At 34.6% G+C, this 22,407-nt stretch overlaps 1 protein-coding gene across 1 annotated transcript; it reads right to left on the bottom strand.

The window, feature by feature from the left end:
* Nucleotides 1-18,141: 18,141 nt before the first annotated feature.
* On the bottom strand, nt 18,142-19,074 carry LOC128666003 (olfactory receptor 5V1-like). Its single transcript, XM_053720349.1, has one exon. The coding sequence runs from the start codon at nt 19,072-19,074 to the stop codon at nt 18,142-18,144; it is 933 nt and encodes a 310-aa protein (XP_053576324.1).
* Nucleotides 19,075-22,407: the final 3,333 nt, after the last annotated feature.

The following is a 22,407-nucleotide window of genomic DNA, read 5'->3' on the forward strand; positions in this document are numbered from 1 at the left end:
GAAACGAGTAACGACTCTTAGCTACTCAAACTGAATTATTGGCAGCTTGCCAAGTGCATGCTGGGAATAAATAGACTTCCCTTAGAGGAACAAGCACAAGGAATAATTCACATGACAGATTGGGTTGATTAACACCCCCTGCTAGTGGCCGCAAATCTGCATATGCTGTCGACATTTATCGATGTGTGGTGGACATGATACGCTACATTGTATCATGTCCATCTGCATTATCATAAATAGACCCCTTGTAGTAAATATTTTTTTAAAAAGCTTTTGAAGGAAAGTCTGGTTTTGTTAGTGTTTTTGATAAGGATGAGTGTGAAATTAATGGTATGGATGGTGTTTTGCGTGAAGTTTGTGAGTTTTATAGTGAGCTGTATAAAGAAAAAACTAGATGTTTTATTGGAAAAGGAGTTGTTGGAAGACATTGAGGCCAAGTTGGAAAAATATGATAATGATTTGTTAGAAAGGGATATAAGTTTGGATGAGATTGTAGAGGTTGTTAGGAGTTTTAAGAATGGGAAGGTACATGGTTGTGATGGTTTGCCTGTTGAATTTTATACTTGTTTTTGGAATTTGATTGGGGTGGATATGTTGGGTGTTTGTAAGTTTGTTTTGAGAATTAATGTTTCGTCTGATTTTGAATGAGGAAAGGTTTGATTGTTTTGTTATTTAAAAAGGGTGATAAGAGAGATTTGAGGAATTGGAGGCCGATTACATTGTTGAATGTTGACAATAAGGTTATTGCAAAGGTGCTGGCAAATAGAATACATGGAGTTATTGGTAAGGTTGTGGGTAAGAAGCAAGTGTGTGCTGTTCCTGGGCATCAGATTTCTGAAAGTTTGTTGTTACTACGTGATGTACTGTGGTATGTGAGGGAGAGGATGAGGTCTGTTGCTGTTGCTATTGTGGATTTTGAAAAACCGTATGATAGAGAAGTGCATGATTTTATGTTTCATGTTTTAGAACGTTTAGGTTTTTCTGGTAAGATTATTGGATGGTTTAAATGTTTGTATTGTAATATTGTGATTTGTATGTGTCATTGAGCCATGGTTAACTATTTTGAGGAATGATAAATTAGTTAGAGGTGTGAGTGTTCCTGGCAGTAATGGAAGGTGTTTGAAAGTAATTGGGTATATAAATGCTGTGAGTGTGGTATGTGAGACTCAGGCTGGTTTGAGGAGGGTGAAAACTTTGGTTGAATGTTTTTGTATGGCAAGTGGTTTCAGAGTTAATTGGAATAAGTGTAAAGTTAAAGTTTTTGGTAATGATAGGGAGATTGATTCCTGTGGATGGTCTGTGACTGACGGTGTAATTGAGGTGTTGGGTGGGAAATTTGATGTGGATTTAAAAGGCTTGGAAAGTTGGGAGAATGTTTTTGATAAAGTGAGTAGAAAACTTCAGTTTTGGTCTTTAAGGACTTTATCTTTGAAAGGAAAAATGTTAGTTATTAAATCGGTTTTGATCCCTATTATTTTATATTTAGCGTTAGTTTCTCCGCCTCCTGAGAGGATTTTTCTGAGAATTTTGAGTGTTGTTTTCTTTTTTCTGGAGTTCTAGTATGGAGCGTTTGAAAAGAGATGTTGTTAAGAGTAAGAATGTTGGTGCTAAGGCTTTTCCAAATAAGGAGAGATTATTGGCTGTGAAATATGTTAGTAGGTGTGTGGGTCTGAGTGGTAAGAATAGCATGGCTGGTTGTACGGTAAAGTATGCTTGTGGAAATATTTTTAGACAATATGGTTTGTTTGAGATTGATAGAACGAAACCGGTATGTTTTGCTGTTCCGTGGTATGTGAGACTCAAGCTGGTTTGAGGAGGGTGAAAACTTTGGTTGAATGTTTTTGTATGGCAAGTGGTTTCAGAGTTAATTGGAATAAGTGTAAAGTTAAAGTTTTTGGTAATGATAGGGAGATTGATTCCTGTGGATGGTCTGTGACTGACGGTGTAATTGAGGTGTTGGGTGGGAAATTTGATGTGGATTTAAAAGGCTTGGAAAGTTGGGAGAATGTTTTTGATAAAGTGAGTAGAAAACTTCAGTTTTGGTCTTTAAGGACTTTATCTTTGAAAGGAAAAATGTTAGTTATTAAATCGGTTTTGATCCCTATTATTTTATATTTAGCGTTAGTTTCTCCGCCTCCTGAGAGGATTTTTCTGAGAATTTTGAGTGTTGTTTTCTTTTTTCTGGAGTTCTAGTATGGAGCGTTTGAAAAGAGATGTTGTTAAGAGTAAGAATGTTGGTGCTAAGGCTTTTCCAAATAAGGAGAGATTATTGGCTGTGAAATATGTTAGTAGGTGTGTGGGTCTGAGTGGTAAGAATAGCATGGCTGGTTGTACGGTAAAGTATGCTTGTGGAAATATTTTTAGACAATATGGTTTGTTTGAGATTGATAGAACGAAACCGGTATGTTTTGCTGTTCCGTGGTTTAATGTAAGGGTAGAATGTTGGTTTAAAAAATATGGTTTGGAGAATTTTAGTAAGGAGATGTGGCGTGAAAACAGAATGGTGTTGAAAATGTTGGAGAAGAAGGAAGGTCTTGAGTTGATTGGTGGTTTGAATGACAATGAATGTGTGTTGGTATGGAAAAATGTGTGTAATAAGCATTTGATGAATAGACAGAAAGATATTAGTTCGATGAATGTGCATAAGTGTTTGCTGACAAAGGATTTTCAGAGAGTGTGTCATTTAGTGGCTTCAGAAGTGTGTCCTAGAGATGATTGTTGTCAAAGTGAGAGTGTTATTCATTTGTTTTGGAATTGTAAGTATGCTTGGGATCTTTGGAGAAGTATGAGTAGGATGATTAAGGGTCTGACTGGAGTGCAGTTTTTTACTTTTAATATGATGATGTATGGTTTGTGTGGAAGTGGTGTGGATAAGGAGAAAGCAAGATTGATATGGTTGTTAGCATGCTGTGTGAAGGAGGTGTTGTGGGATGTGCGTAATATATTGATTTTTAAGAAAGAGGTAGTTACCGTAGGTGATTGTCTGGGTATGATCCGTGGGAAGTTGTTTTTGTATTGTTTTTTTGATAGGAGGCGATATGGGGAATTAGATTGTGAAGGCATCTGGAAGACAAAGAACTGGAAGGATTGGATTATTTAGTTTTTACTTTTTTTTTTCCTCCAGTTTGTTTTTGTCTGTATTTGAATTATGTTTGATTTTATTCTGTGTGATTATTTAAGTTGTATGTTTGCATTTTGAATTCTTTCTGACAAAAGTTTGTGTCAATATTTCAGTTGTTTTGTAACAAGAGATATTTTGTTTGCAATAGTTATTATGATTTTATTTTGCATATATGCATATATGATTATTTTTCTAATAAAAGAATTACGAAACGTACGTCTGGGGTTTTGCCATTTCTCTTTCAGAGAAGGATTGCCTTTCGGTATTTCGGGGCTGGACTGTACTGTTAAGTTAGGATCAGACTGATATGCTACAGGAAAGTTCTTCTCTGTGAAAGGCACATTTTGAGTAAAAAGAGGCTGCTTCTTGGGTGGTAACTAGCCATAGAACAAGCTATTATGCTATTGTTCGTTCCCAGGTTTAGCGCTTCTCTCTTTTTATTTATGCAAAATAAAAATAATGTTGTATGTTACCCACTTCATTAGACACACTTAATACTTTGAGATTGCAATAATAACATTTATTAATAATAAGTAGTAAAAAAAAAAAAAAAGATAACACTTTATTTATTTTTCCAATTTCATAGTAAATTGTGGACTTTCCAATTCCTGTTAAAAATAGTAAAAGTGCAGACTCTAGATTTAACACTGCTTTATTCCACATTGTCATTGTTTGTATACCCCAGAGACCCCTTTATAACTAGCCATAACTGGTCTCAGTAGAAAAGCAAACCTATATTATAACATAGTGGTGGTGCACATCGCTTTATGGAGACTAAAACATTTCAATTTTTCAATATTTAAACTACTAATATTTTATTTTATTTTTTTTTAAACTCAGCCATATCTTAATATCAGGCTAATCTTTACATTGAATACATTAATCTATCTAGCATCAATTTAATGTTTAATTTCCCTTTAATTAATTAACCTATTGCACTGTCCACCAAGGAGCTGATTTACTATGATGCGGGCGGACACCGCTAAAAGCCGTCAGCATACGCTGTCGGCATTTAACATTGCACAAGCATTTCTAGTGAAATCCTTGTGGAATGAAACAGGAGGTGTGGGACAGGAAGAGCTCCGTGGTGGGAGCTGACCAAAATAAACCTTGGGGTAAAAATTATAAATATAAGAAAAATCCTATAACGTAATGCGCAAAAATAGAGAAAAAAGCGTACAATTTGATATGTCAAAAATATATATATTAATTTTATATATATATATATATATATATATATATATATATATATATGACAAAAAGCGGAAATGTAGAAGGCGCTAGACTGAGGGGGTGAAAAAAGAGAAATGAGAGCACAGGGGAGTGTATCTATCTCAAACTAGAAGGTGGTGATCCCCTTGGAGCAAAGAACCAACCATATAGCAGCTATCCCTTGGGGAGGAGAGAGAAAACTGCACCAGATGAGAAAAAGAATTCCCCAGCTGGTCCAGTACTTCCCCCCCTCAAAAAAAATGGATAGGACAAGAGCATGTGAAAAGGGATAAAATAGCGCTGGTTGTAAAGAAATATAGTTGACACAATCACTATGTATGAGGAGAAAACGAGGAAAATACAGAATACACAGCAAATAAAACACCATAAAATAAGTGGAATGCTAATTCCTAAATGTCCCAGATGCTAGACCACTTATATGTTATATATGCAAAGTAAGAAAATTCCAGACTTGCGGTATGGGTGGAATGCAGACTTACAAGAAAGAACCTCAATCGTATGAGGTAAGGAATCAGCACATCAGGGAATCCCTCTCGGTAGATAAGGCTTGGCCCCTTAGGATGTTGGAGAAACTTCAAACAGCAAGCTTGCCTCTTTCCCTTCTGCTTTCCCGGGTATGGGTGAAACTTCAGGAGGTTAATGCACTTTTTCCCTCGGCCTCTTCCAGTATGGATCCTCTCAGGAAGGTATAGAAGTATCGGCAATATATGTGAAAGAAAGAAAGGCCAAAATAGTGTGATATTGTTTAAAAATCATACACTTTATTCACATACATACACTCCTAAAAATGCCTGCTTACATCAAAAATCCTCACAAATATGAGATATTTATACAGCGATACACAACAAGTGCAATCCAAATACTGCACTGTATGATATTTGGTGTAGTTGAATAGCCACAGGTAATTCAATAGCCACAGGTAGCCACAAACCGATGCGGCAACAGATAGCCACAAATCAATGTAGCCAATGGATGAATAAAAAGTCTTATCAATAATATATAGTACACCAGAGTTTCTGGTTAGTAAGATCAGTCCGTTCCTATTGGGTGAAGTCTAACGCGTTTCAAAGGTTATAGTAATGACTCCTTCTTCAGAGACTGTTTTGTGTGTGGACGGATGATCCTTATATTCCCGTATAATCTCGCGGGATTTTATTGGGGGGAAGTTCTAAGTACACTTCTGATTGGGCTAAAAGTTCACACCTCCAATGATGAATGTAAAGTCCATCCTGATTCGTCTGAAACGGAAGTGTGTATTTTAGATCTGCAAAGCGGCGTGAGCAAAGGACACACATCCGCTAAGAAGAGCGGTATTACATTGCACAGTGCTAGTTAATTTATTCGGGTGACGTAGAGGAATATGCCTGCACTGTTTGACCAGTGCACATGAATCACAACCTGTTTGCCATATGAAAAAAGGGGCAAAAGACCATTTGCACCATACATAACGTATAAAAAACAAAAGGACGAAAAAGTGTTTTACAATTAGCCTACATCTTATCCCAAACGATGCTCTCACATTCATGATCTAATTAAAACAATACTATATCCCAATTGTACATTTAGTATAATAGGGGCCAATGGGCAAAGACAGAACAGAACATCATAATATTTTTATACTTTCGTTTTAGAGAAAAAAAAAAAAGGAAAAAACTAAAATAAATAGATCAGATTCGAACCAACAACCTGCGTGTTCAAGGGCAGTGAACTTAACCACTAGGCTACACCTGCCCAATATATATACACACACACTATAGCTTAAAAAGACCACATGTATGTTTAAATGTTTCATTCTTTATATACCAATAACATACATAGTCTGGCTCTCTTTCTTATATTCAGGGAGGGGAGGCCCAATATATAATAGAACTAGAAAATGGTGCATGTACATTTTTGTTATCTATTGTTGGAGGATCAATGGGTATATGTTAAAATCATCTTTGATACAGGTATTTTACTCAATCATGAAAATGGTTCCTTTAAAAATGGTTCCTTTAAAAAGTGATTAAAATACTTATGTGTAAGAATGTGTTTAAAAACTGGAATATTCCTTAGATGTATTTTTAGCTATAAGAATTAGAAATAACTGAACATATTCTCTTATTAAAACTTTTCTAAAACTAATCCAACTTAGTTATATTTGATAATTGACAGGGACTTAGTATTTCTACATTGCCTGACCTAGTCATAGAAACTAGTATTGTTGAGGATGTAATATACCTTCCCATGTAATGTATGAAAAAAAAAAAAAATATATATATATATATATATATATGTATAAATATATGCTACCCTAGGATAACTGACCAGTATTATGTTTCTAAAAAGGCAGCTAGATCTATATCCTTGTTCAGACCATTTGGTATTAGTGTGTTCATGGTGTGGATCCACAAAGTTTCTTTCTTACGTAGGGCAATGGTTCTATTACCCCCGCGTATGTGGGTTTTGACATGTTCAATGATGGTACCTCTCAAACATGATGGGTCTTGGTTATGAACATTTTTATAATGGAGAGATAGATTATGGGAAGTTTCTCCTGTAGTTATATTAGTCAGATGTTCAGATAATCTCTTCTTATAAGGTCTGGTCGTTCTACCAATATATTGTAAATTACAGCTACATTGTAGCATGTATACAACAAAATCGGTTTTACAATTACATAGAGACTTCATATCAAACTCTTTTCCATTATTCGTGGATTTGAATTTTTTTGACGGTTTGTGTCCATTCATATGATGGATACATGACTCACAATTTTTTCGGTTACACTTAAAAAAAAACATTGTTTGTATCCCCAGCCAATTTGAATGGGTCAGTTTGCTATTTTTTAACAGACTTGGTGCCAGAACTGATTTCAAATTTTTATTTTTCTTGTATATTATTTTAGGGTTTTCTTTTGTTATATCTTTCAAGAGAGCATCTTTTTTTAAAATATGCCAGTGTTTATTTAAAATTTTATTTATTTCCTGGGCCCCCTCATTATAGGTTGTAACTAAGCTACATGTGGAGTAATCACTTTTTTTCTTTTTTTGATCTGACTCTTTCAACAGGTTCTTTCTAGGGATTTTTCTAGTTTTATTATCTGAATTTTTTAGAATGTTGTGATTATAACCCTTTTTTAAGAACTTATTCTTTAGACAGTTTGATTCTTTTTCGTAATCCTCCATTTTGGAGCAGTTACGCCTGATCCTCTGGAACTGTCCAAATGGAATGTTTTCGATCCACTTTGGATTATGTCCACTGCTAGCATGTAAATAAGCATTACTGTCAGTGTCTTTTTTGTATAGTCTTGACAGAATCTTACTGTCTTCATGATAAAAAACTAGATCTAAAAACTCTATTTCATTTTTGTCAATTTTTTTAGTAAAATTTAAATTAAAAGTATTTTTATTTATAAAAACAATAAAATCCTCTAAAATTTCATTTGTACCAGACCAAATTAAAATGATGTCGTCTATGTATCTGCCCCAATAGACAATAAACGGAAGGAAAGGGTTATTCTCCCATATTTGGATTTCCTCCCATGCCCCCATATACAAGTTCGCAAAGCTGGGGGCAAAGCGGGTGCCTATGGCTGTACCACTTATTTGCAAATAAAATTGGTCGTTAAACATAAAATAATTTTTTTCTAAAATGAATTTGATTGAATTTGTTAAAAATTTCTGTTTTTCTAAATCGATGTCAGTTAGTTTGTTAAACCAAAATTTAACCGCCTCAATACCTTTAAGATGAAGGATGCTTGTATATAAAGCACTTACGTCCAAAGTGGCCCATAAGTAATTTGGGTCCCAAATTATTTCTGTTATTTTATTTATAGTATCCGTTGAGTCTTTTAAATATGACCTGAGAAGTGGGACTACTGGTTGTAGAAAAGTATCCACAAATTCCGACAGTTTTGATGTTAAACAATTGATCCCTGATACTATGGGGCGCCCAGGTGGGTTTTCCTTATCTTTGTGCACTTTGGGTAAGTGATAAAAGATGGCTGTAGTTGGGTTCTCATTTTTAAAAAAATAAAATTCATTCTCATTTATACAGTTGTTATTTTTGGCCATGCTTATTAATTCTTGATATTCATTCTGGAAGATTTTTGTCGGGTCCCCCTTAATTCTTGTATAAGTAACATGGTCTTCTAATAGACGTAATGCTTCCTTTATATAGTCTGTTTTTTCCTGTATAACAAGGCCCCCTCCCTTGTCTGCTTCCCTGAAGATGATTGATGCATCTTCTTGTAGATTTTTTAAGATTGATTTTTCTCTTACGTTTAAATTGTTTTTCTTGATTTTATATGTATTACAGAATTTATCCAAGTCCTCTTTAACTAAGTTATAGAATACTGGTATATAGTTCCCTTTTGATTGGACCGGGAAATAGGTAGAGGGAGGTTTAAATGTGGTATGTTTTGCATATGATAATGTTGCTTTTTCATTATCATTAGTTTCACCTTCCATATTTAGTTCTTGGAGGATAGTTAAGGCCTCTAGGTCTGTATCAGACAATGATTGTGTGTTGAGATCATTAATGTTATTTTGAACATCTTTTTTTTGTTTTTCAAAGTGATGTTTTAACGTTAACTTTCTAATGTATTTGTTCAAATCAATGAATAGTTCAAAAGGATTTGGTCCTTTGGTGGGGGCAAACGATAGACCTTTATCTAAAACATTAATTTCTTCACTTGACAAATTTCTTTTGGAAAGGTTAAAGATTTTTGTATTTAATTCACTATTCTCATTTACATCTTTGTTTAGATATTGCGGTCTAATGATCTTATCCTTTGCCTTCCCTTTTCCCTTTCCTCCTCTGCATCCTCTCTGCCTCTTTTTGTTTTTCTGGTTTCTCTCAGGTTCCAATCTGGGAGTTGAGCCACTTGTTGGTTCTGAATGGTGTTGGAGTTCCCTATTTGGGTTTTTCTCTGAGGTGGCACTAGAAAATTTATATTGTTATCCCCAGTATTATGATTATTTCTTATTTGTACTGGGGTCCCACTATTTCTGTTTGTCTGAGCTTTAGGGTTATTTCCTATATTGCGGTTCACCCCATGTGGTCTCATTCCATTTCGATTGTAGTAAGATTGTGGATTTCTATAGTGTTGGGACTGTGTTTTGTTCCCAGATCTGTAATAATGGTCATAATTTCTATCTCTTGCATCTCTATAGTTATATCGCCAGCTATTGGAAGGTAAATTCTCTCTCGGTCTATCTGTTACTCTCCCATTAAAATTTCTATATTCATACGTGTTCCTATTAAATGATTGGCTATTTGTATGATGATTTCTATATTCATATGTATTTCTTTTATCTTGTGGTATTCTAGATACATTGATGTACTTGGGATCTTGTTCTCTATGGGTTTCGTTTTGTAATGATATGGAGTGAGAACCTGTGTTAGTATGTTCCCCCCTTAGAGATTTGATTCTATTTCTACTTCTATTTCTCTGTTGGAATTGTCTATACGTTGGATTAGTTGAAAAATCTGGAGAGTTGAAATTAGACCAATTGTTACATTGTTCTGCTAGATTACTACCCTCTCCCATCTCATTCCAAATCTCTTCTTCATCTCCCTCTATTCTAATTACTCTTTCCATTTCTTTTTTGTCATTAAGGTCCCGTAGGAATTTTTTATTTTTCTTACTTTCTACTTCTTTTTCAAATCTCTCTATTTTTCTTTTATTTTCTATATCCAGTTCCTTGTAATACACATCTCCCCTGAACATATTAAGTCTTGTTCTTATATCTTTAATCTGATCACTACATTCCTCCACTTTTTTAGTTCTGAATTTAATGAGGATATTCATCAGTTTGACAGATATTTCTTCCATAGTGGAATCCCATTCTGAGAGAAGTTCTATTTCAGAACCATCTATGATGGTTGTTTTTTCAAATTGTAACCCTTTGGGGATTATTTTGTATTTTAGATATCTTTCTAAATTGTTACAATCATACCAATGATTTAGCTGCTTTTTATATAATTTCTCTAGTTTTTCAAATAATACTTTAGGATCTGTTAATTTATAATTGTCTAATGATTCAGTAAGGTCATCATTAATTGATAGATGTTTTTGTTTCTTTGTGATATCAAAGTAATCCCCATATTCAAAATCTGACATGTTGAATATCAAAATAGAACAAAGGATAAATGGAAATAAAACTATATATCTGTATAATAATATATCTGTATATAGACAATATATATACAGGGTATGTATTGACAGAAATTAGTATTCACTGAGGAAATAATTTGCTCCACAAGGGGAAAACAACCTGTCTGATCCCAGTTCAGAAAGCAGCCTTCAAAAGGGAATATAATATGAGACAAAAAGCTGAAATGTAGAAGGCGCTAGACTGAAGGGGTGAAAAAAGAGAAATGAGAGCACAGGGGAGTGTATGTATCTCAAACTAGAAGGTGGTGATCCCCTTGGAGCAAAGAACCAACCATATAGCAGCTATCCCTTGGGGAGATACAGTGCAGTATTTGGATTGCACTTGTTGTGTATCGCTGTATAAATACCTCATATTTGTGAGGATTTTTGATGTAAGCAGGCATTTTTAGGAGTGTATGTATGTGAATAAAGTGTATGATTTTTAAACAATATCACACTATTTTGGCCTTTCTTTCTTTCACATATATTGCCGATACTTCTATACCTTCCTGAGAGGATCCATACTGGAAGAGGCCGAGGGAAAAAGTGCATTAACCTCCTGAAGTTTCACCCATACCCGAGAAAGCAGAAGGGAAAGAGGCAAGCTTGCTGTTTGAATTTTCTCCAACATCCTAAGGGGCCAAGCCTAATCTACCGAGAGGGATTCCCTGATGTGCTGATTCCTTACCTCATACGATTGAGGTTCTTTCTTGTAAGTCTGCATTCCACCCATACCGCAAGTCTGGAATTTTCTTACTTTGCATATATAACATATAAGTGGTCTAGCATCTGGGACATTTAGGAATTAGCATTCCACTTATTTTATGGTGTTTTATTTGCTGTGTATTCTGTATTTTCCTCGTTTTCTCCTCATACATAGTGATTGTGTCAACAATATTTCTTTACAACCAGCGCTGTTTTATCCCTTTTCACGTGCTCTTGTCCTATCCATTTTTTTTGAGGGGGGGAAGTACTGGACCAGCTGGGGAATTCTTTTTCTCATCTGGTGCAGTTTTCTCTCTCCTCCCCAAGGGATAGCTGCTATATGGTTGGTTCTTTGCTCCAAGCGGATCACCACCTTCTAGTTTGAGATAGATACACTCCCCTGTGCTCTCATTTCTCTTTTTTCACCCCCTCAGTCTAGCGCCTTCTACATTTCCGCTTTTTGTCTCATATTATATTCCCTTTTGAAGGCTGCTTTCTGAACTGGGATCAGACAGGTTGTTTTCCCCTTGTGGAGCAAATTATTTCCTCAGTGAATACTAATTTCTGTCAATACATACCCTGTATATATATTGTCTATATACAGATATATTATTATACAGATATATAGTTGTATTTCCATTTATCCTTTGTTCTATTTTGATATTCAACATGTCAGATTTTGAATATGGGGATTACTTTGATATCACAAACAAAAACATCTATCAATTAATGATGACCTTAATGAATCATTAGACAATTATAAATTAACAGATCCTAAAGTATTATTTGAAAAACTAGAGAAATTATTTAAAAAGCAGCTAAATCATTGGTATGATTGTAACAATTTAGAAAGATATCTAAAATACAAAATAATCCCCAAAGGGTTACAATTTGAAAAAACAACCATCATAGATAGTTCTGAAATAGAACTTCTCTCAGAATGGGATTCCACTATGGAAGAAATATCTGTCAAACTGATGAATATCTTCATTAAATTCAGAACTAAAAAAGTGGAGGAATGTAGTGATCAGATTAAAGATATAAGAACAAGACTTAATATGTTCAGGGGAGATGTGTATTACAAGGAACTGGATATAGAAAATAAAAGAAAAATAGAGAGATTTGAAAAAGAAGTAGAAAGTAAGAAAAATAAAAAATTCCTACGGGACCTTAATGACAAAAAAGAAATGGAAAGAGTAATTAGAATAGAGGGAGATGAAGAAGAGATTTGGAATGAGATGGGAGAGGGTAGTAATCTAGCAGAACAATATAACAATTGGTCTAATTTCAACTCTCCAGATTTTTCAACTAATCCAACGTATAGACAATTCCAACAGAGAAATAGAAGTAGAAATAGAATCAAATCTCTAAGGGGGGAACATACTAACACAGGTTCTCACTCCATATCATTACAAAACGAAACCCATAGAGAACAAGATCCCAAGTACATCAATGTATCTAGAATACCACAAGATAAAAGAAATACATATGGATATAGAAATCATCATACAAATAGCCAATCATTTAATAGGAACACGTATGAATATAGAAATTTTAATGGGAGAGTAACAGATAGACCGAGAGAGAATTTACCTTCCAATAGCTGGCGATATAACTATAGAGATGCAAGAGATAGAAATTATGACCATTATTACAGATCTGGGAACAAAACACAGTCCCAACACTATAGAAATCCACAATCTTACTACAATCGAAATGGAATGAGACCACATGGGGTGAACCGCAATATAGGAAATAACCCTAAAGCTCAGACCCACAGAAATAGTGGGACCCCACTACAAATAAGAAATAATCATAATACTGGGGATAACAATATAAATTTTCTAGTGCCACCTCAGAGAAAAACCCAAATAGGGAACTCCAACACCATTCAGAACCAACAAGTGGCTCAACTCCCAGATTGGAACCTGAGAGAAACCAGAAAAACAAAAAGAGGCAGAGAGGATGCAGAGGAGGAAAGGGAAAAGGGAAGGCAAAGGATAAGATCATTAGACCGCAATATCTAAACAAAGATGTAAATGAGAATAGTGAATTAAATACAAAAATCTTTAACCTTTCCAAAAGAAATTTGTCAAGTGAAGAAATTAATGTTTTAGATAAAGGTCTATCGTTTGCCCCCACCAAAGGACCAAATCCTTTTGAACTATTCATTGATTTGAACAAATACATTAGAAAGTTAACGTTAAAACGTCACTTTGAAAAACAAAAAAAAGATGTTCAAAATAACATTAATGATCTCAACACACAATCATTGTCTGATACAGACCTAGAGGCCTTAATTATCCTCAAAAAACTAAATATGGAAGGTGAAACTAATGATAATGAAAAAGCAACATTATCATATGCAAAACATACCACATTTAAACCTCCCTCTACCTATTTCCCGGTCCAATCAAAAGGGAACTATATACCAGTATTCTATAACTTAGTTAAAGAGGACTTGGATAAATTCTGTAATACATATAAAATCAAGAAAGACAATTTAAACGTAAGAGAAAAATCAATCTTAAAAAATCTACAAGAAGATGCATCAATCATCTTCAGGGAAGCAGACAAGGGAGGGGGCCTTGTTATACAGGAAAAAAACAGACTATATAAAGGAAGCATTACGTCTATTAGAAGACCATGTTACTTATACAAGAATTAAGGGGGACCCGACAAAAATCTTCCAGAATGAATATCAAGAATTAATAAGCATGGCCAAAAATAACAACTGTATAAATGAGAATGAATTTTATTTTTAAAAAATGAGAACCCAACTACAGCCATCTTTTATCACTTACCCAAAGTGCCCAAAGATAAGGAAAACCCACCTGGGCGCCCCATAGTATCAGGGATCAATTGTTTAGCATCAAAACTGTCGGAATTTGTGGATACTTTTCTACAACCAGTAGTCCCACTTCTCAGGTCATATTTAAAAGACTCAACAGATACTATAAATAAAATAACAGAAATAATTTGGGACCCAAATTACTTATGGGCCACTTTGGACGTAAGTGCTTTATATACAAGCATCCTTCATCTTAAAGGTATTGAGGCGGTTAAATTTTGGTTTAACAAACTAACTGACATCGATTTAGAAAAACAGAAATTTTTAACAAATTCAATCAAATTCATTTTAGAAAAAAATTATTTTATGTTTAACGACCAATTTTATTTGCAAATAAGTGGTATGGCCATAGGCACCCGCTTTGCCCCCAGCTTTGCAAACTTGTATATGGGGGCATGGGAGGAAATCCAAATATGGGAGAATAACCCTTTCCTTCCGTTTATTGTCTATTGGGGCAGATACATAGACGACATCATTTTAATTTGGTCTGGTACAAATGAAATTTTAGAGGATTTTATTGTTTTTATAAATAAAAATACTTTTAATCTAAATTTTACTAAAAAAATTGACAAAAATGAAATAGAGTTTTTAGATCTAGTTTTTTATCATGAAGACAGTAAGATTCTGTCAAGACTATACAAAAAAGACACTGACAGTAATGCTTATTTACATGCTAGCAGTGGACATAATCCAAAGTGGATCGAAAACATTCCATTTGGACAGTTCCAGAGGATCAGGCGTAACTGCTCCAAAATGGAGGATTACGAAAAAGAATCAAACTGTCTAAAGAATAAGTTCTTAAAAAAGGGTTATAATCACAACATTCTAAAAAATTCAGATAATAAAACTAGAAAAATCCCTAGAAAGAACCTGTTGAAAGAGTCAGATCAAAAAAAGAAAAAAAGTGATTACTCCACATGTAGCTTAGTTACAACCTATAACGAGGGGGCCCAGGAAATAAATAAAATTTTAAATAAACACTGGCATATTTTAAAAAAAGATGCTCTCTTGAAAGATATAACAAAAGAAAACCCTAAAATAATATACAAGAAAAATAAAAATTTGAAATCAGTTCTGGCACCAAGTCTGTTAAAAAATAGCAAACTGACCCATTCAAATTGGCTGGGGAAACAAACAATTTTTTTTTTTAAGTGTAACCGAAAAAATTGCGAGTCATGTATCCATCATATGAATGGACACAAACCGTCAAAAAAATTCAAATCCACGAATAATGGAAAAGAGTTTGATATGAAGTCTCTATGTAATTGTAAAACCGATTTTGTTGTATACATGCTACAATGTAGCTGTAATTTACAATATATTGGTAGAACGACCAGACCTTATAAGAAGAGATTATCTGAACATCTGACTAATATAACTACAGGAGAAACTTCCCATAATCTATCTCTCCATTATAAAAATGTTCATAACCAAGACCCATCATGTTTGAGAGGTACCATCATTGAACATGTCAAAACCCACATACGCGGGGGTAATAGAACCATTGCCCTACGTAAGAAAGAAACTTTGTGGATCCACACCATGAACACACTAATACCAAATGGTCTGAACAAGGATATAGATCTAGCTGCCTTTTTAGAAACATAATACTGGTCAGTTATCCTAGGGTAGCATATATTTATACATATATATATATATATATATATATATTTTTTTTTTATTTTTTTTCATACATTACATGGGAAGGTATATTACATCCTCAACAATACTAGTTTCTATGACTAGGTCAGGCAATGTAGAAATACTAAGTCCCTGTCAATTATCAAATATAACTAAGTTGGATTAGTTTTTGAAAAGTTTTAATAAGAGAATATGTTCAGTTATTTCTAATTCTTATAGCTAAAAATACATCTAAGGAATATTCCAGTTTTTAAACACATTCTTACACATAAGTATTTTAATCACTTCTTAAAGGAACCATTTTTAAAGGAACCATTTTCATGATTGAGTAAAATACCTGTATAAAAGATGATTTTAACATATACCCATTGATCCTCCAACAATAGATAACAAAAATGTACATGCACCATTTTCTAGTTCTATTATATATTGGGCCTCCCCTCCATGAATATAAGAAAGAGAGCCAGACTATGTATGTTATTGGTATATAAAGAATGAAACATTTAAACATACATGTGGTCTTTTTAAGCTATAGTGTGTGTGTATATATATTGGGCAGGTGTAGCCTAGTGGTTAAGTTCACTGCCCTGGAACACACAGGTTGTTGGTTCGAATCTGATCTATTTATTTTAGTTTTTTCCTTTTTTTTTTTTTCTCTAAAACGAAAGTATAAAAATATTGTGATGTTCTGTTCTGTCTTTGCCCATTGGCCCCTATTATACTAAATGTACAATTGCGATATAGTATTGTTTTAATTAGATCATGAATGTGAGAGCATCGTTTGGGATAAGATGTAGGCTAATTGTAAAACACTTTTTCGTCCTTTTGTTTTTTATACGTTATGTATGGTGCAAATGGTCTTTTGCCCCTTTTTTTATATGGCAAACAGGTTGTGATTCATGTGCACTGGTCAAACAGTGCAGGCATATTCCTCTACGTCACCCGAATTAACTAGCACTGTGCAATGTAATACCGCTCTTCTTAGCGGATGTGTGTCCTTTGCTCACGCCGCTTTGCAGATCTAAAATACACACCTCCGTTTCAGATGAATCAGGATGGACTTTACATTCGTCATTGGAGGTGTGAACTTTTAGCCCAATCAGAAGTGTACTTAGAACTTCCCCCCAAAAAAATTCTGCAAGATTATACGGGAATATAAGGATCATCCGTCCACACACAAAACAGTCTCTGAAGAAGAAGGAGTCATTACTATAACCTTTGAAACGCGTTAGACTTCACCAAATAGGAACGGACTGATCTTACTAACCAGAAACTCTGGTGTACTATATATTATTGATAAGACTTTTTATTCATCCATTGGCTACATTGATTTGTGGCTATCTGTTGCCGCATCGTTTTGTGGCTACCTGTGGCTATTGAATTACCTGTAGCTATTTAACTACACCAAATATCATACAGTGCAGTATTTGGATTGCACTTGTTGTGTATCGCTGTATAAATACCTCATATTTGTGAGGATTTTTGATGTAAGCAGGCATTTTTAGGAGTGCATGTATGTGAATAAAGTGTATGATTTTTAAACAATATCACACTATTTTGGCCTTTCTTTCTTTCACATATATTGCCGATACTTCTATACCTTCCTGAGAGGATCCATACTGGAAGAGGCCGAGGGAAAAAGTATTTCTTTACAACCAGCGCTATTTTATCCCTTTTCACGTGCTCTTGTCCTATCCATATATATATATATAATTTTTTATTAATCTAAAATGATAACTAAAAACAATTCCTATAAGAAAAATGATGCTGGCATCTATGTTATAAAAGAAGAAAATATTCTAAAAGCAAATATTCGTAGATAATGGTAGTAACAATTTTCCGTGATGTGATAGCATGTGATGAATTTTACACAAATAAGTTAGGCAGTAATTTTATCTAAAAAAACATCAAATTGATTAATGAAAAGTACTAAACACTCGCTATAAGAACTAATAATTCCTATTTGTGAGAGTGCATTAGCGAGGAGAATGATATATCTGTATGAATCTTTGGCTGTGCACAGCTTTGGATGACTGAAGATATAAAAAAACTCACTGTTCGTAAAAGTATAGCGAATGTCCAGGTTCCATAGTGATCCCCGAGGGGTATGATGACATTAGCTTTTAACCAAATATAGGTAGCTCTCACACCACCCTCCCACTTGTTCTAGTGAAATGCTTGTGCAATGCCGCCCCCTGCAGAGGGTGTTAATCCTGTGCAATGCCACTAGAAGGGGTGTCAATCATCCTGATCGTATCTGATCGGGATCATTGCTGTCCGCCGCCTCAGAGGTGGCGGATAAGTTAAGGAGCAGTGGTCTTACGAACACTGCTTCTTAACTTATGTTTCCAGCAAGCCTAATGGCTCACACGGAAACTGCTGCATTTGCAGCATGTTAAATCGGCCACCAAGAGTGTTATTTTTTTATATTTAATTTTACATTGCAAATCTTTATTCTAAATTCATATTGAAAAGCTGTCTCATTGACTTAAGTGCTTTCCTTACATCTTTGTTTCTTAATGTATAAATAAAGGGGTTCATAACTGGAATAATGACTGTGTATATCAGCGCTAAATATTTATCATATTTACTTCCCTTAGGTCTAATATAAACAACAATGACTGAACTGTAGAATAAACTAGATACTAGAAGATGGGAAGAGCAGGTGGAGAATGCTTTGTGTTTACCTTCAGTACTTGTAATTCTAGATATAGTAATTATAATATGGATGTAAAATCCCATGATGATGAAAAATGGAAAAATGACAATAAAAACAGCTGCTGTACTTTCAGCCATATTACTGAAATAGGGGTTGGAACAAGCCAGATTCTGTAATGGCGCCATATCGCACAGGAAATGGTTGAGCACATTATGACCACAGAATTCTAACCTGGCTGTGATGATTGTAGGGATTGAAGCAACAGTAAAACCAACAATCCATGGGAATAATGAAAGACCAATACAAAACTCATTAGTCATTAACGCTGAATATCTCAGAGGATTGTTAATAGCCAAATCTCGATCAAAAGCCATAACTGCAAGTAGACAACATTCAGTTGCACCCAGGGCATGAAAAACATACAGTTGTAAAAAGCAGCTACTGAAAGATATTTTCTTATCTGATGAAATGAGACTGGTGAGGAGTTTTGGAATTGCTACTGACACAAACATAACTTCTAAAATAGCAAAATTACTAATGAAAAAATACATTGGCGTGTGAAGAGAATTGTCCGTTTTAACAAGAACAATGATAGCAATGTTACAAGTGACACAAATAATGTAAGTTAATAGTATTACACTAAATAGAAGAAACTGCAGCTCTTGAAAGTTAGAGAATCCCAGCAAAATAAATTCTGTCACCTTGGTCATGTTACTGTCCTCCATTTTGTATGAAAAAAAATCTGCAATAGAAACATAAATAATAATAATTAGCATATTTATTTATTTTTTATTGTATACTGTTTAATAACCAGTTCAAAAATGTACTAGCTCACAATAAAATTAATCAGTGCATTATGTTTTTTTTCTGACAATTTTATTTTGTGATTTATGAGTTTCCGTATAGAATTAAAGGGACATGAAACCAACAGTTTTTTATTTCATCATCTAGATAGAGAATACAATTTTAAACAACATTCCAATTTACTTCTATTATCTAATTTGCTTCATTATTTAGATATCCTTTGTTGAAAAATATAGCACTGCACATGGGTGAGCCAATCACATGCGGCATCTATGTGCAGCCACCAATCAGCAGCTACTGAGTCTCCTTAGATATGTTTTTTTTAACAAAGAATATCAAACGAATTAAGCAAATTTGATAATATAAGTGTAAAGTTATTTAAAAATCAATGCTCTTGTCACTTATTTACATACTTACTCTTTTTTATTTTTGTAAGTGCACAATTTTTTAACTTGTTTACTTTTATTTAATGTTCAACACATTGGTTGTTTTAGAAAAAAATTAAGCTTGAGGGCTCCATTTATGAAGCTCTGATATGAGCTTCGGAGCTCTTTTTGCTTGCAGGTTTGCATGAGCCCGCAGCCACGATTCATCAGGCTGCTGCTTCTTAACACATTACGCCAACTATTTAGTGGCGTATTTCACTCCCCCCGGCTGGGGAGATTGACAGCCACTGCTTGCATGTGATTGACTGAGTGCATAGAGAGGGCAGGTTTGCACACTTGCAAAATTGTGCAATGGTAAATGTGGGTAGCAGATTGCTGCCCGCTAGATGCGATGCCGGGTGTACAGGGGTGAAGATATATGTCTCTGTTCGTCCGGTCTTTCTTAAATGTATGTTGCTGTGTTTTACCTTTGTTCTACATTTCAGTAAAAAAACAAAACTATGCTATAATGCATATATGGTTTGTAAGCAAAACATCTCATTCTATGATAATATTGAAGTCCTTGGAGTGGTTTATTACAACATTTTTTTTTAAAGTATAAAATTATATTAAAGATATTGGAAGTCTTTGATATATGTGTTTTATTTTGTATATTTTATTTTAATGAATTTCAAATGAAATTATTTATTTTGGATTATGTCATTTTTTTCTTGCATTTCTCTTAATCTTGTTAGTATTATAGCACATTACTGTCTCATCATATATTTTGTATTAAGACCCTTCCCAATGATATTCTAGTCTATTTTGCACACCAGTTTTTACTCATGATTTTTTATAATATATATGTAAAATACCTTATAAATAAAGCTACTTGTCTTAATTTATGCATAGATTATCTTGATGTTATGCAGGGCTTTTTTAATTTGAACTGACAATATTACAGACATTAACATTTGAGAAAACATGTAATTTATGTTAAGTCCATTAAAACATTAAGGGCTAGATTACAAGTGGAGTGTCATTTAACACTCCCGCTCGAGCATTAACTGTGCTAGAAGCAAGCTTTTTGCACGCATCAGGTTGTGCTTGTATGATGAGTTGAAAAATGAGTTGAAAGTAAACTGTTTTCGCTCTTGCGCTAACACGACGCACATAAAAAGCCAAACTTAGACTATCCTATTCCCCTAGAGAAGTGGGTAGAAAAACCAAAACACCCTATTCGCGCGCAAACATGATCCCATACTCTCAAGTGTGCTAACATGAAAATATAAATATTTCAGATTCCAATGTTCTTAACATAGCAGAATATGTTATATTTATTCATAAATACATATTTATATATGGTGATAGGTGAAGTGAATAACATTGATTATATCATCACAATGGCACCTGTCAAGGGGAGGGATATACTAAGCAGCAAGTGAACAGTCAGTTCTTGAATTTCATGTTTTGCAAGCAGGAAAAATAGGCAAATGAAAGGATCTGAGTGACTTTGACAAGGGCAAAATAATGATGGCTAGACAACTGGGTCAGAGCATTTCCAAAATGGCAAATCTTAGTACTTACCAAAAGTGTTGCAAGGAAGGACAACCAGTGAACCACGTTGGAAGTTAAGGCTAACACGTCTGGTCCAATCACACAGAAGAACTACTGTAGTTGAAACTGCTGAAAAAATTAATGCTGGCCATAGAAAGGTGTCAGAACACACAGTGCGTATGAGACCGATCAGAGTGACCATGATGACCCCTGTCCACCGCCAAATTTGCCTTCATTGGGGGCTTGAGTGTCTAAACTGGATCATGGAGCGTGGAAGAATGTTGTCTGGTCTGATGAATCATATTTTATTTTAAAACAGGTGGAAGGCCGAGTGCCTGTATGTCGTTTACCTGGTGAAGAGATAGCAGCAGGAGGCACTATCGGAAGAAGGCAGGTCGGCAGAGGCAGTGTTATGTTCTCTAGGCAATGTGTTGCTGGGAAACCTTGGGTTCTGGCATTCATGTCAATGTGCTAGATAACTCAGAACATGCTCAGAGGTCTTGTAGAATTCATGCCTCAAATAATCAAAGCTGTTTTGGCAGCACAGGGGGAACCTACACAATATTAGGCAGGTGGTTTTAATGTTTTGGCTGATCAGTGTATTTATATATATATATATACAAACTTAGCTAACAATGAGTTATTTTTTCTATATTTTGTGCATAGTGGAGGATTTTAAACTCACCTTTTATCTCCCCCTAATTTAAAATGTTGTTGTATTCTGCCCGGAATCAACTTCACCCAGCAGTGATTCTAACCTTCTCCCAGCTGATGAGTGGCAAAAACCACGAAACAGTCTGTCCTGGGATGGTTATGAATCACTGCACTAACCCTAGCTAAGTTTATAAGCTGTGTGAACAGCGATACTTTGGCGTAAAGGGAACCTGCTGAAAAGCAGACTGAAGTAAAAAGGTGTGTCATTGTGTACTTAATTTGCATATCTTACCCAGAATCCTTTGCTGCATTGGAAACAGTGTAATTCAGAGGTTTTCTGTGGGAAAACAAGCCTCTGGGCCTGTCTAGATTTGTAAAGAACTAAACAATGAGTTATTTTTTCTATATTTTGTGCGTAGTGGAGGATTTTAAACTCACCTTTTATCTCCCCCTAATTTAAAATGTTGTTGTATTCTGCCCGGAATCAACTTCACCCAGCAGTGATTCTAACCTTCTCCCAGCTGATGAGTGGCAAAAACCACAAAACAGTCTGTCCTGGGATGGTTATGAATCACTGCACTAACCCTAGCTAAGTTTATAAGCTGTGTGAACAGCGATACTTTGGCGTAAAGGGAACCTGCTGAAAAGCAGACTGAAGTAAAAAGGTGTGTCATTGTG

This window comes from Bombina bombina, chromosome 1, assembly GCF_027579735.1.
Source record: "Bombina bombina isolate aBomBom1 chromosome 1, aBomBom1.pri, whole genome shotgun sequence".
Classification (NCBI taxonomy): domain Eukaryota; kingdom Metazoa; phylum Chordata; class Amphibia; order Anura; family Bombinatoridae; genus Bombina; species Bombina bombina.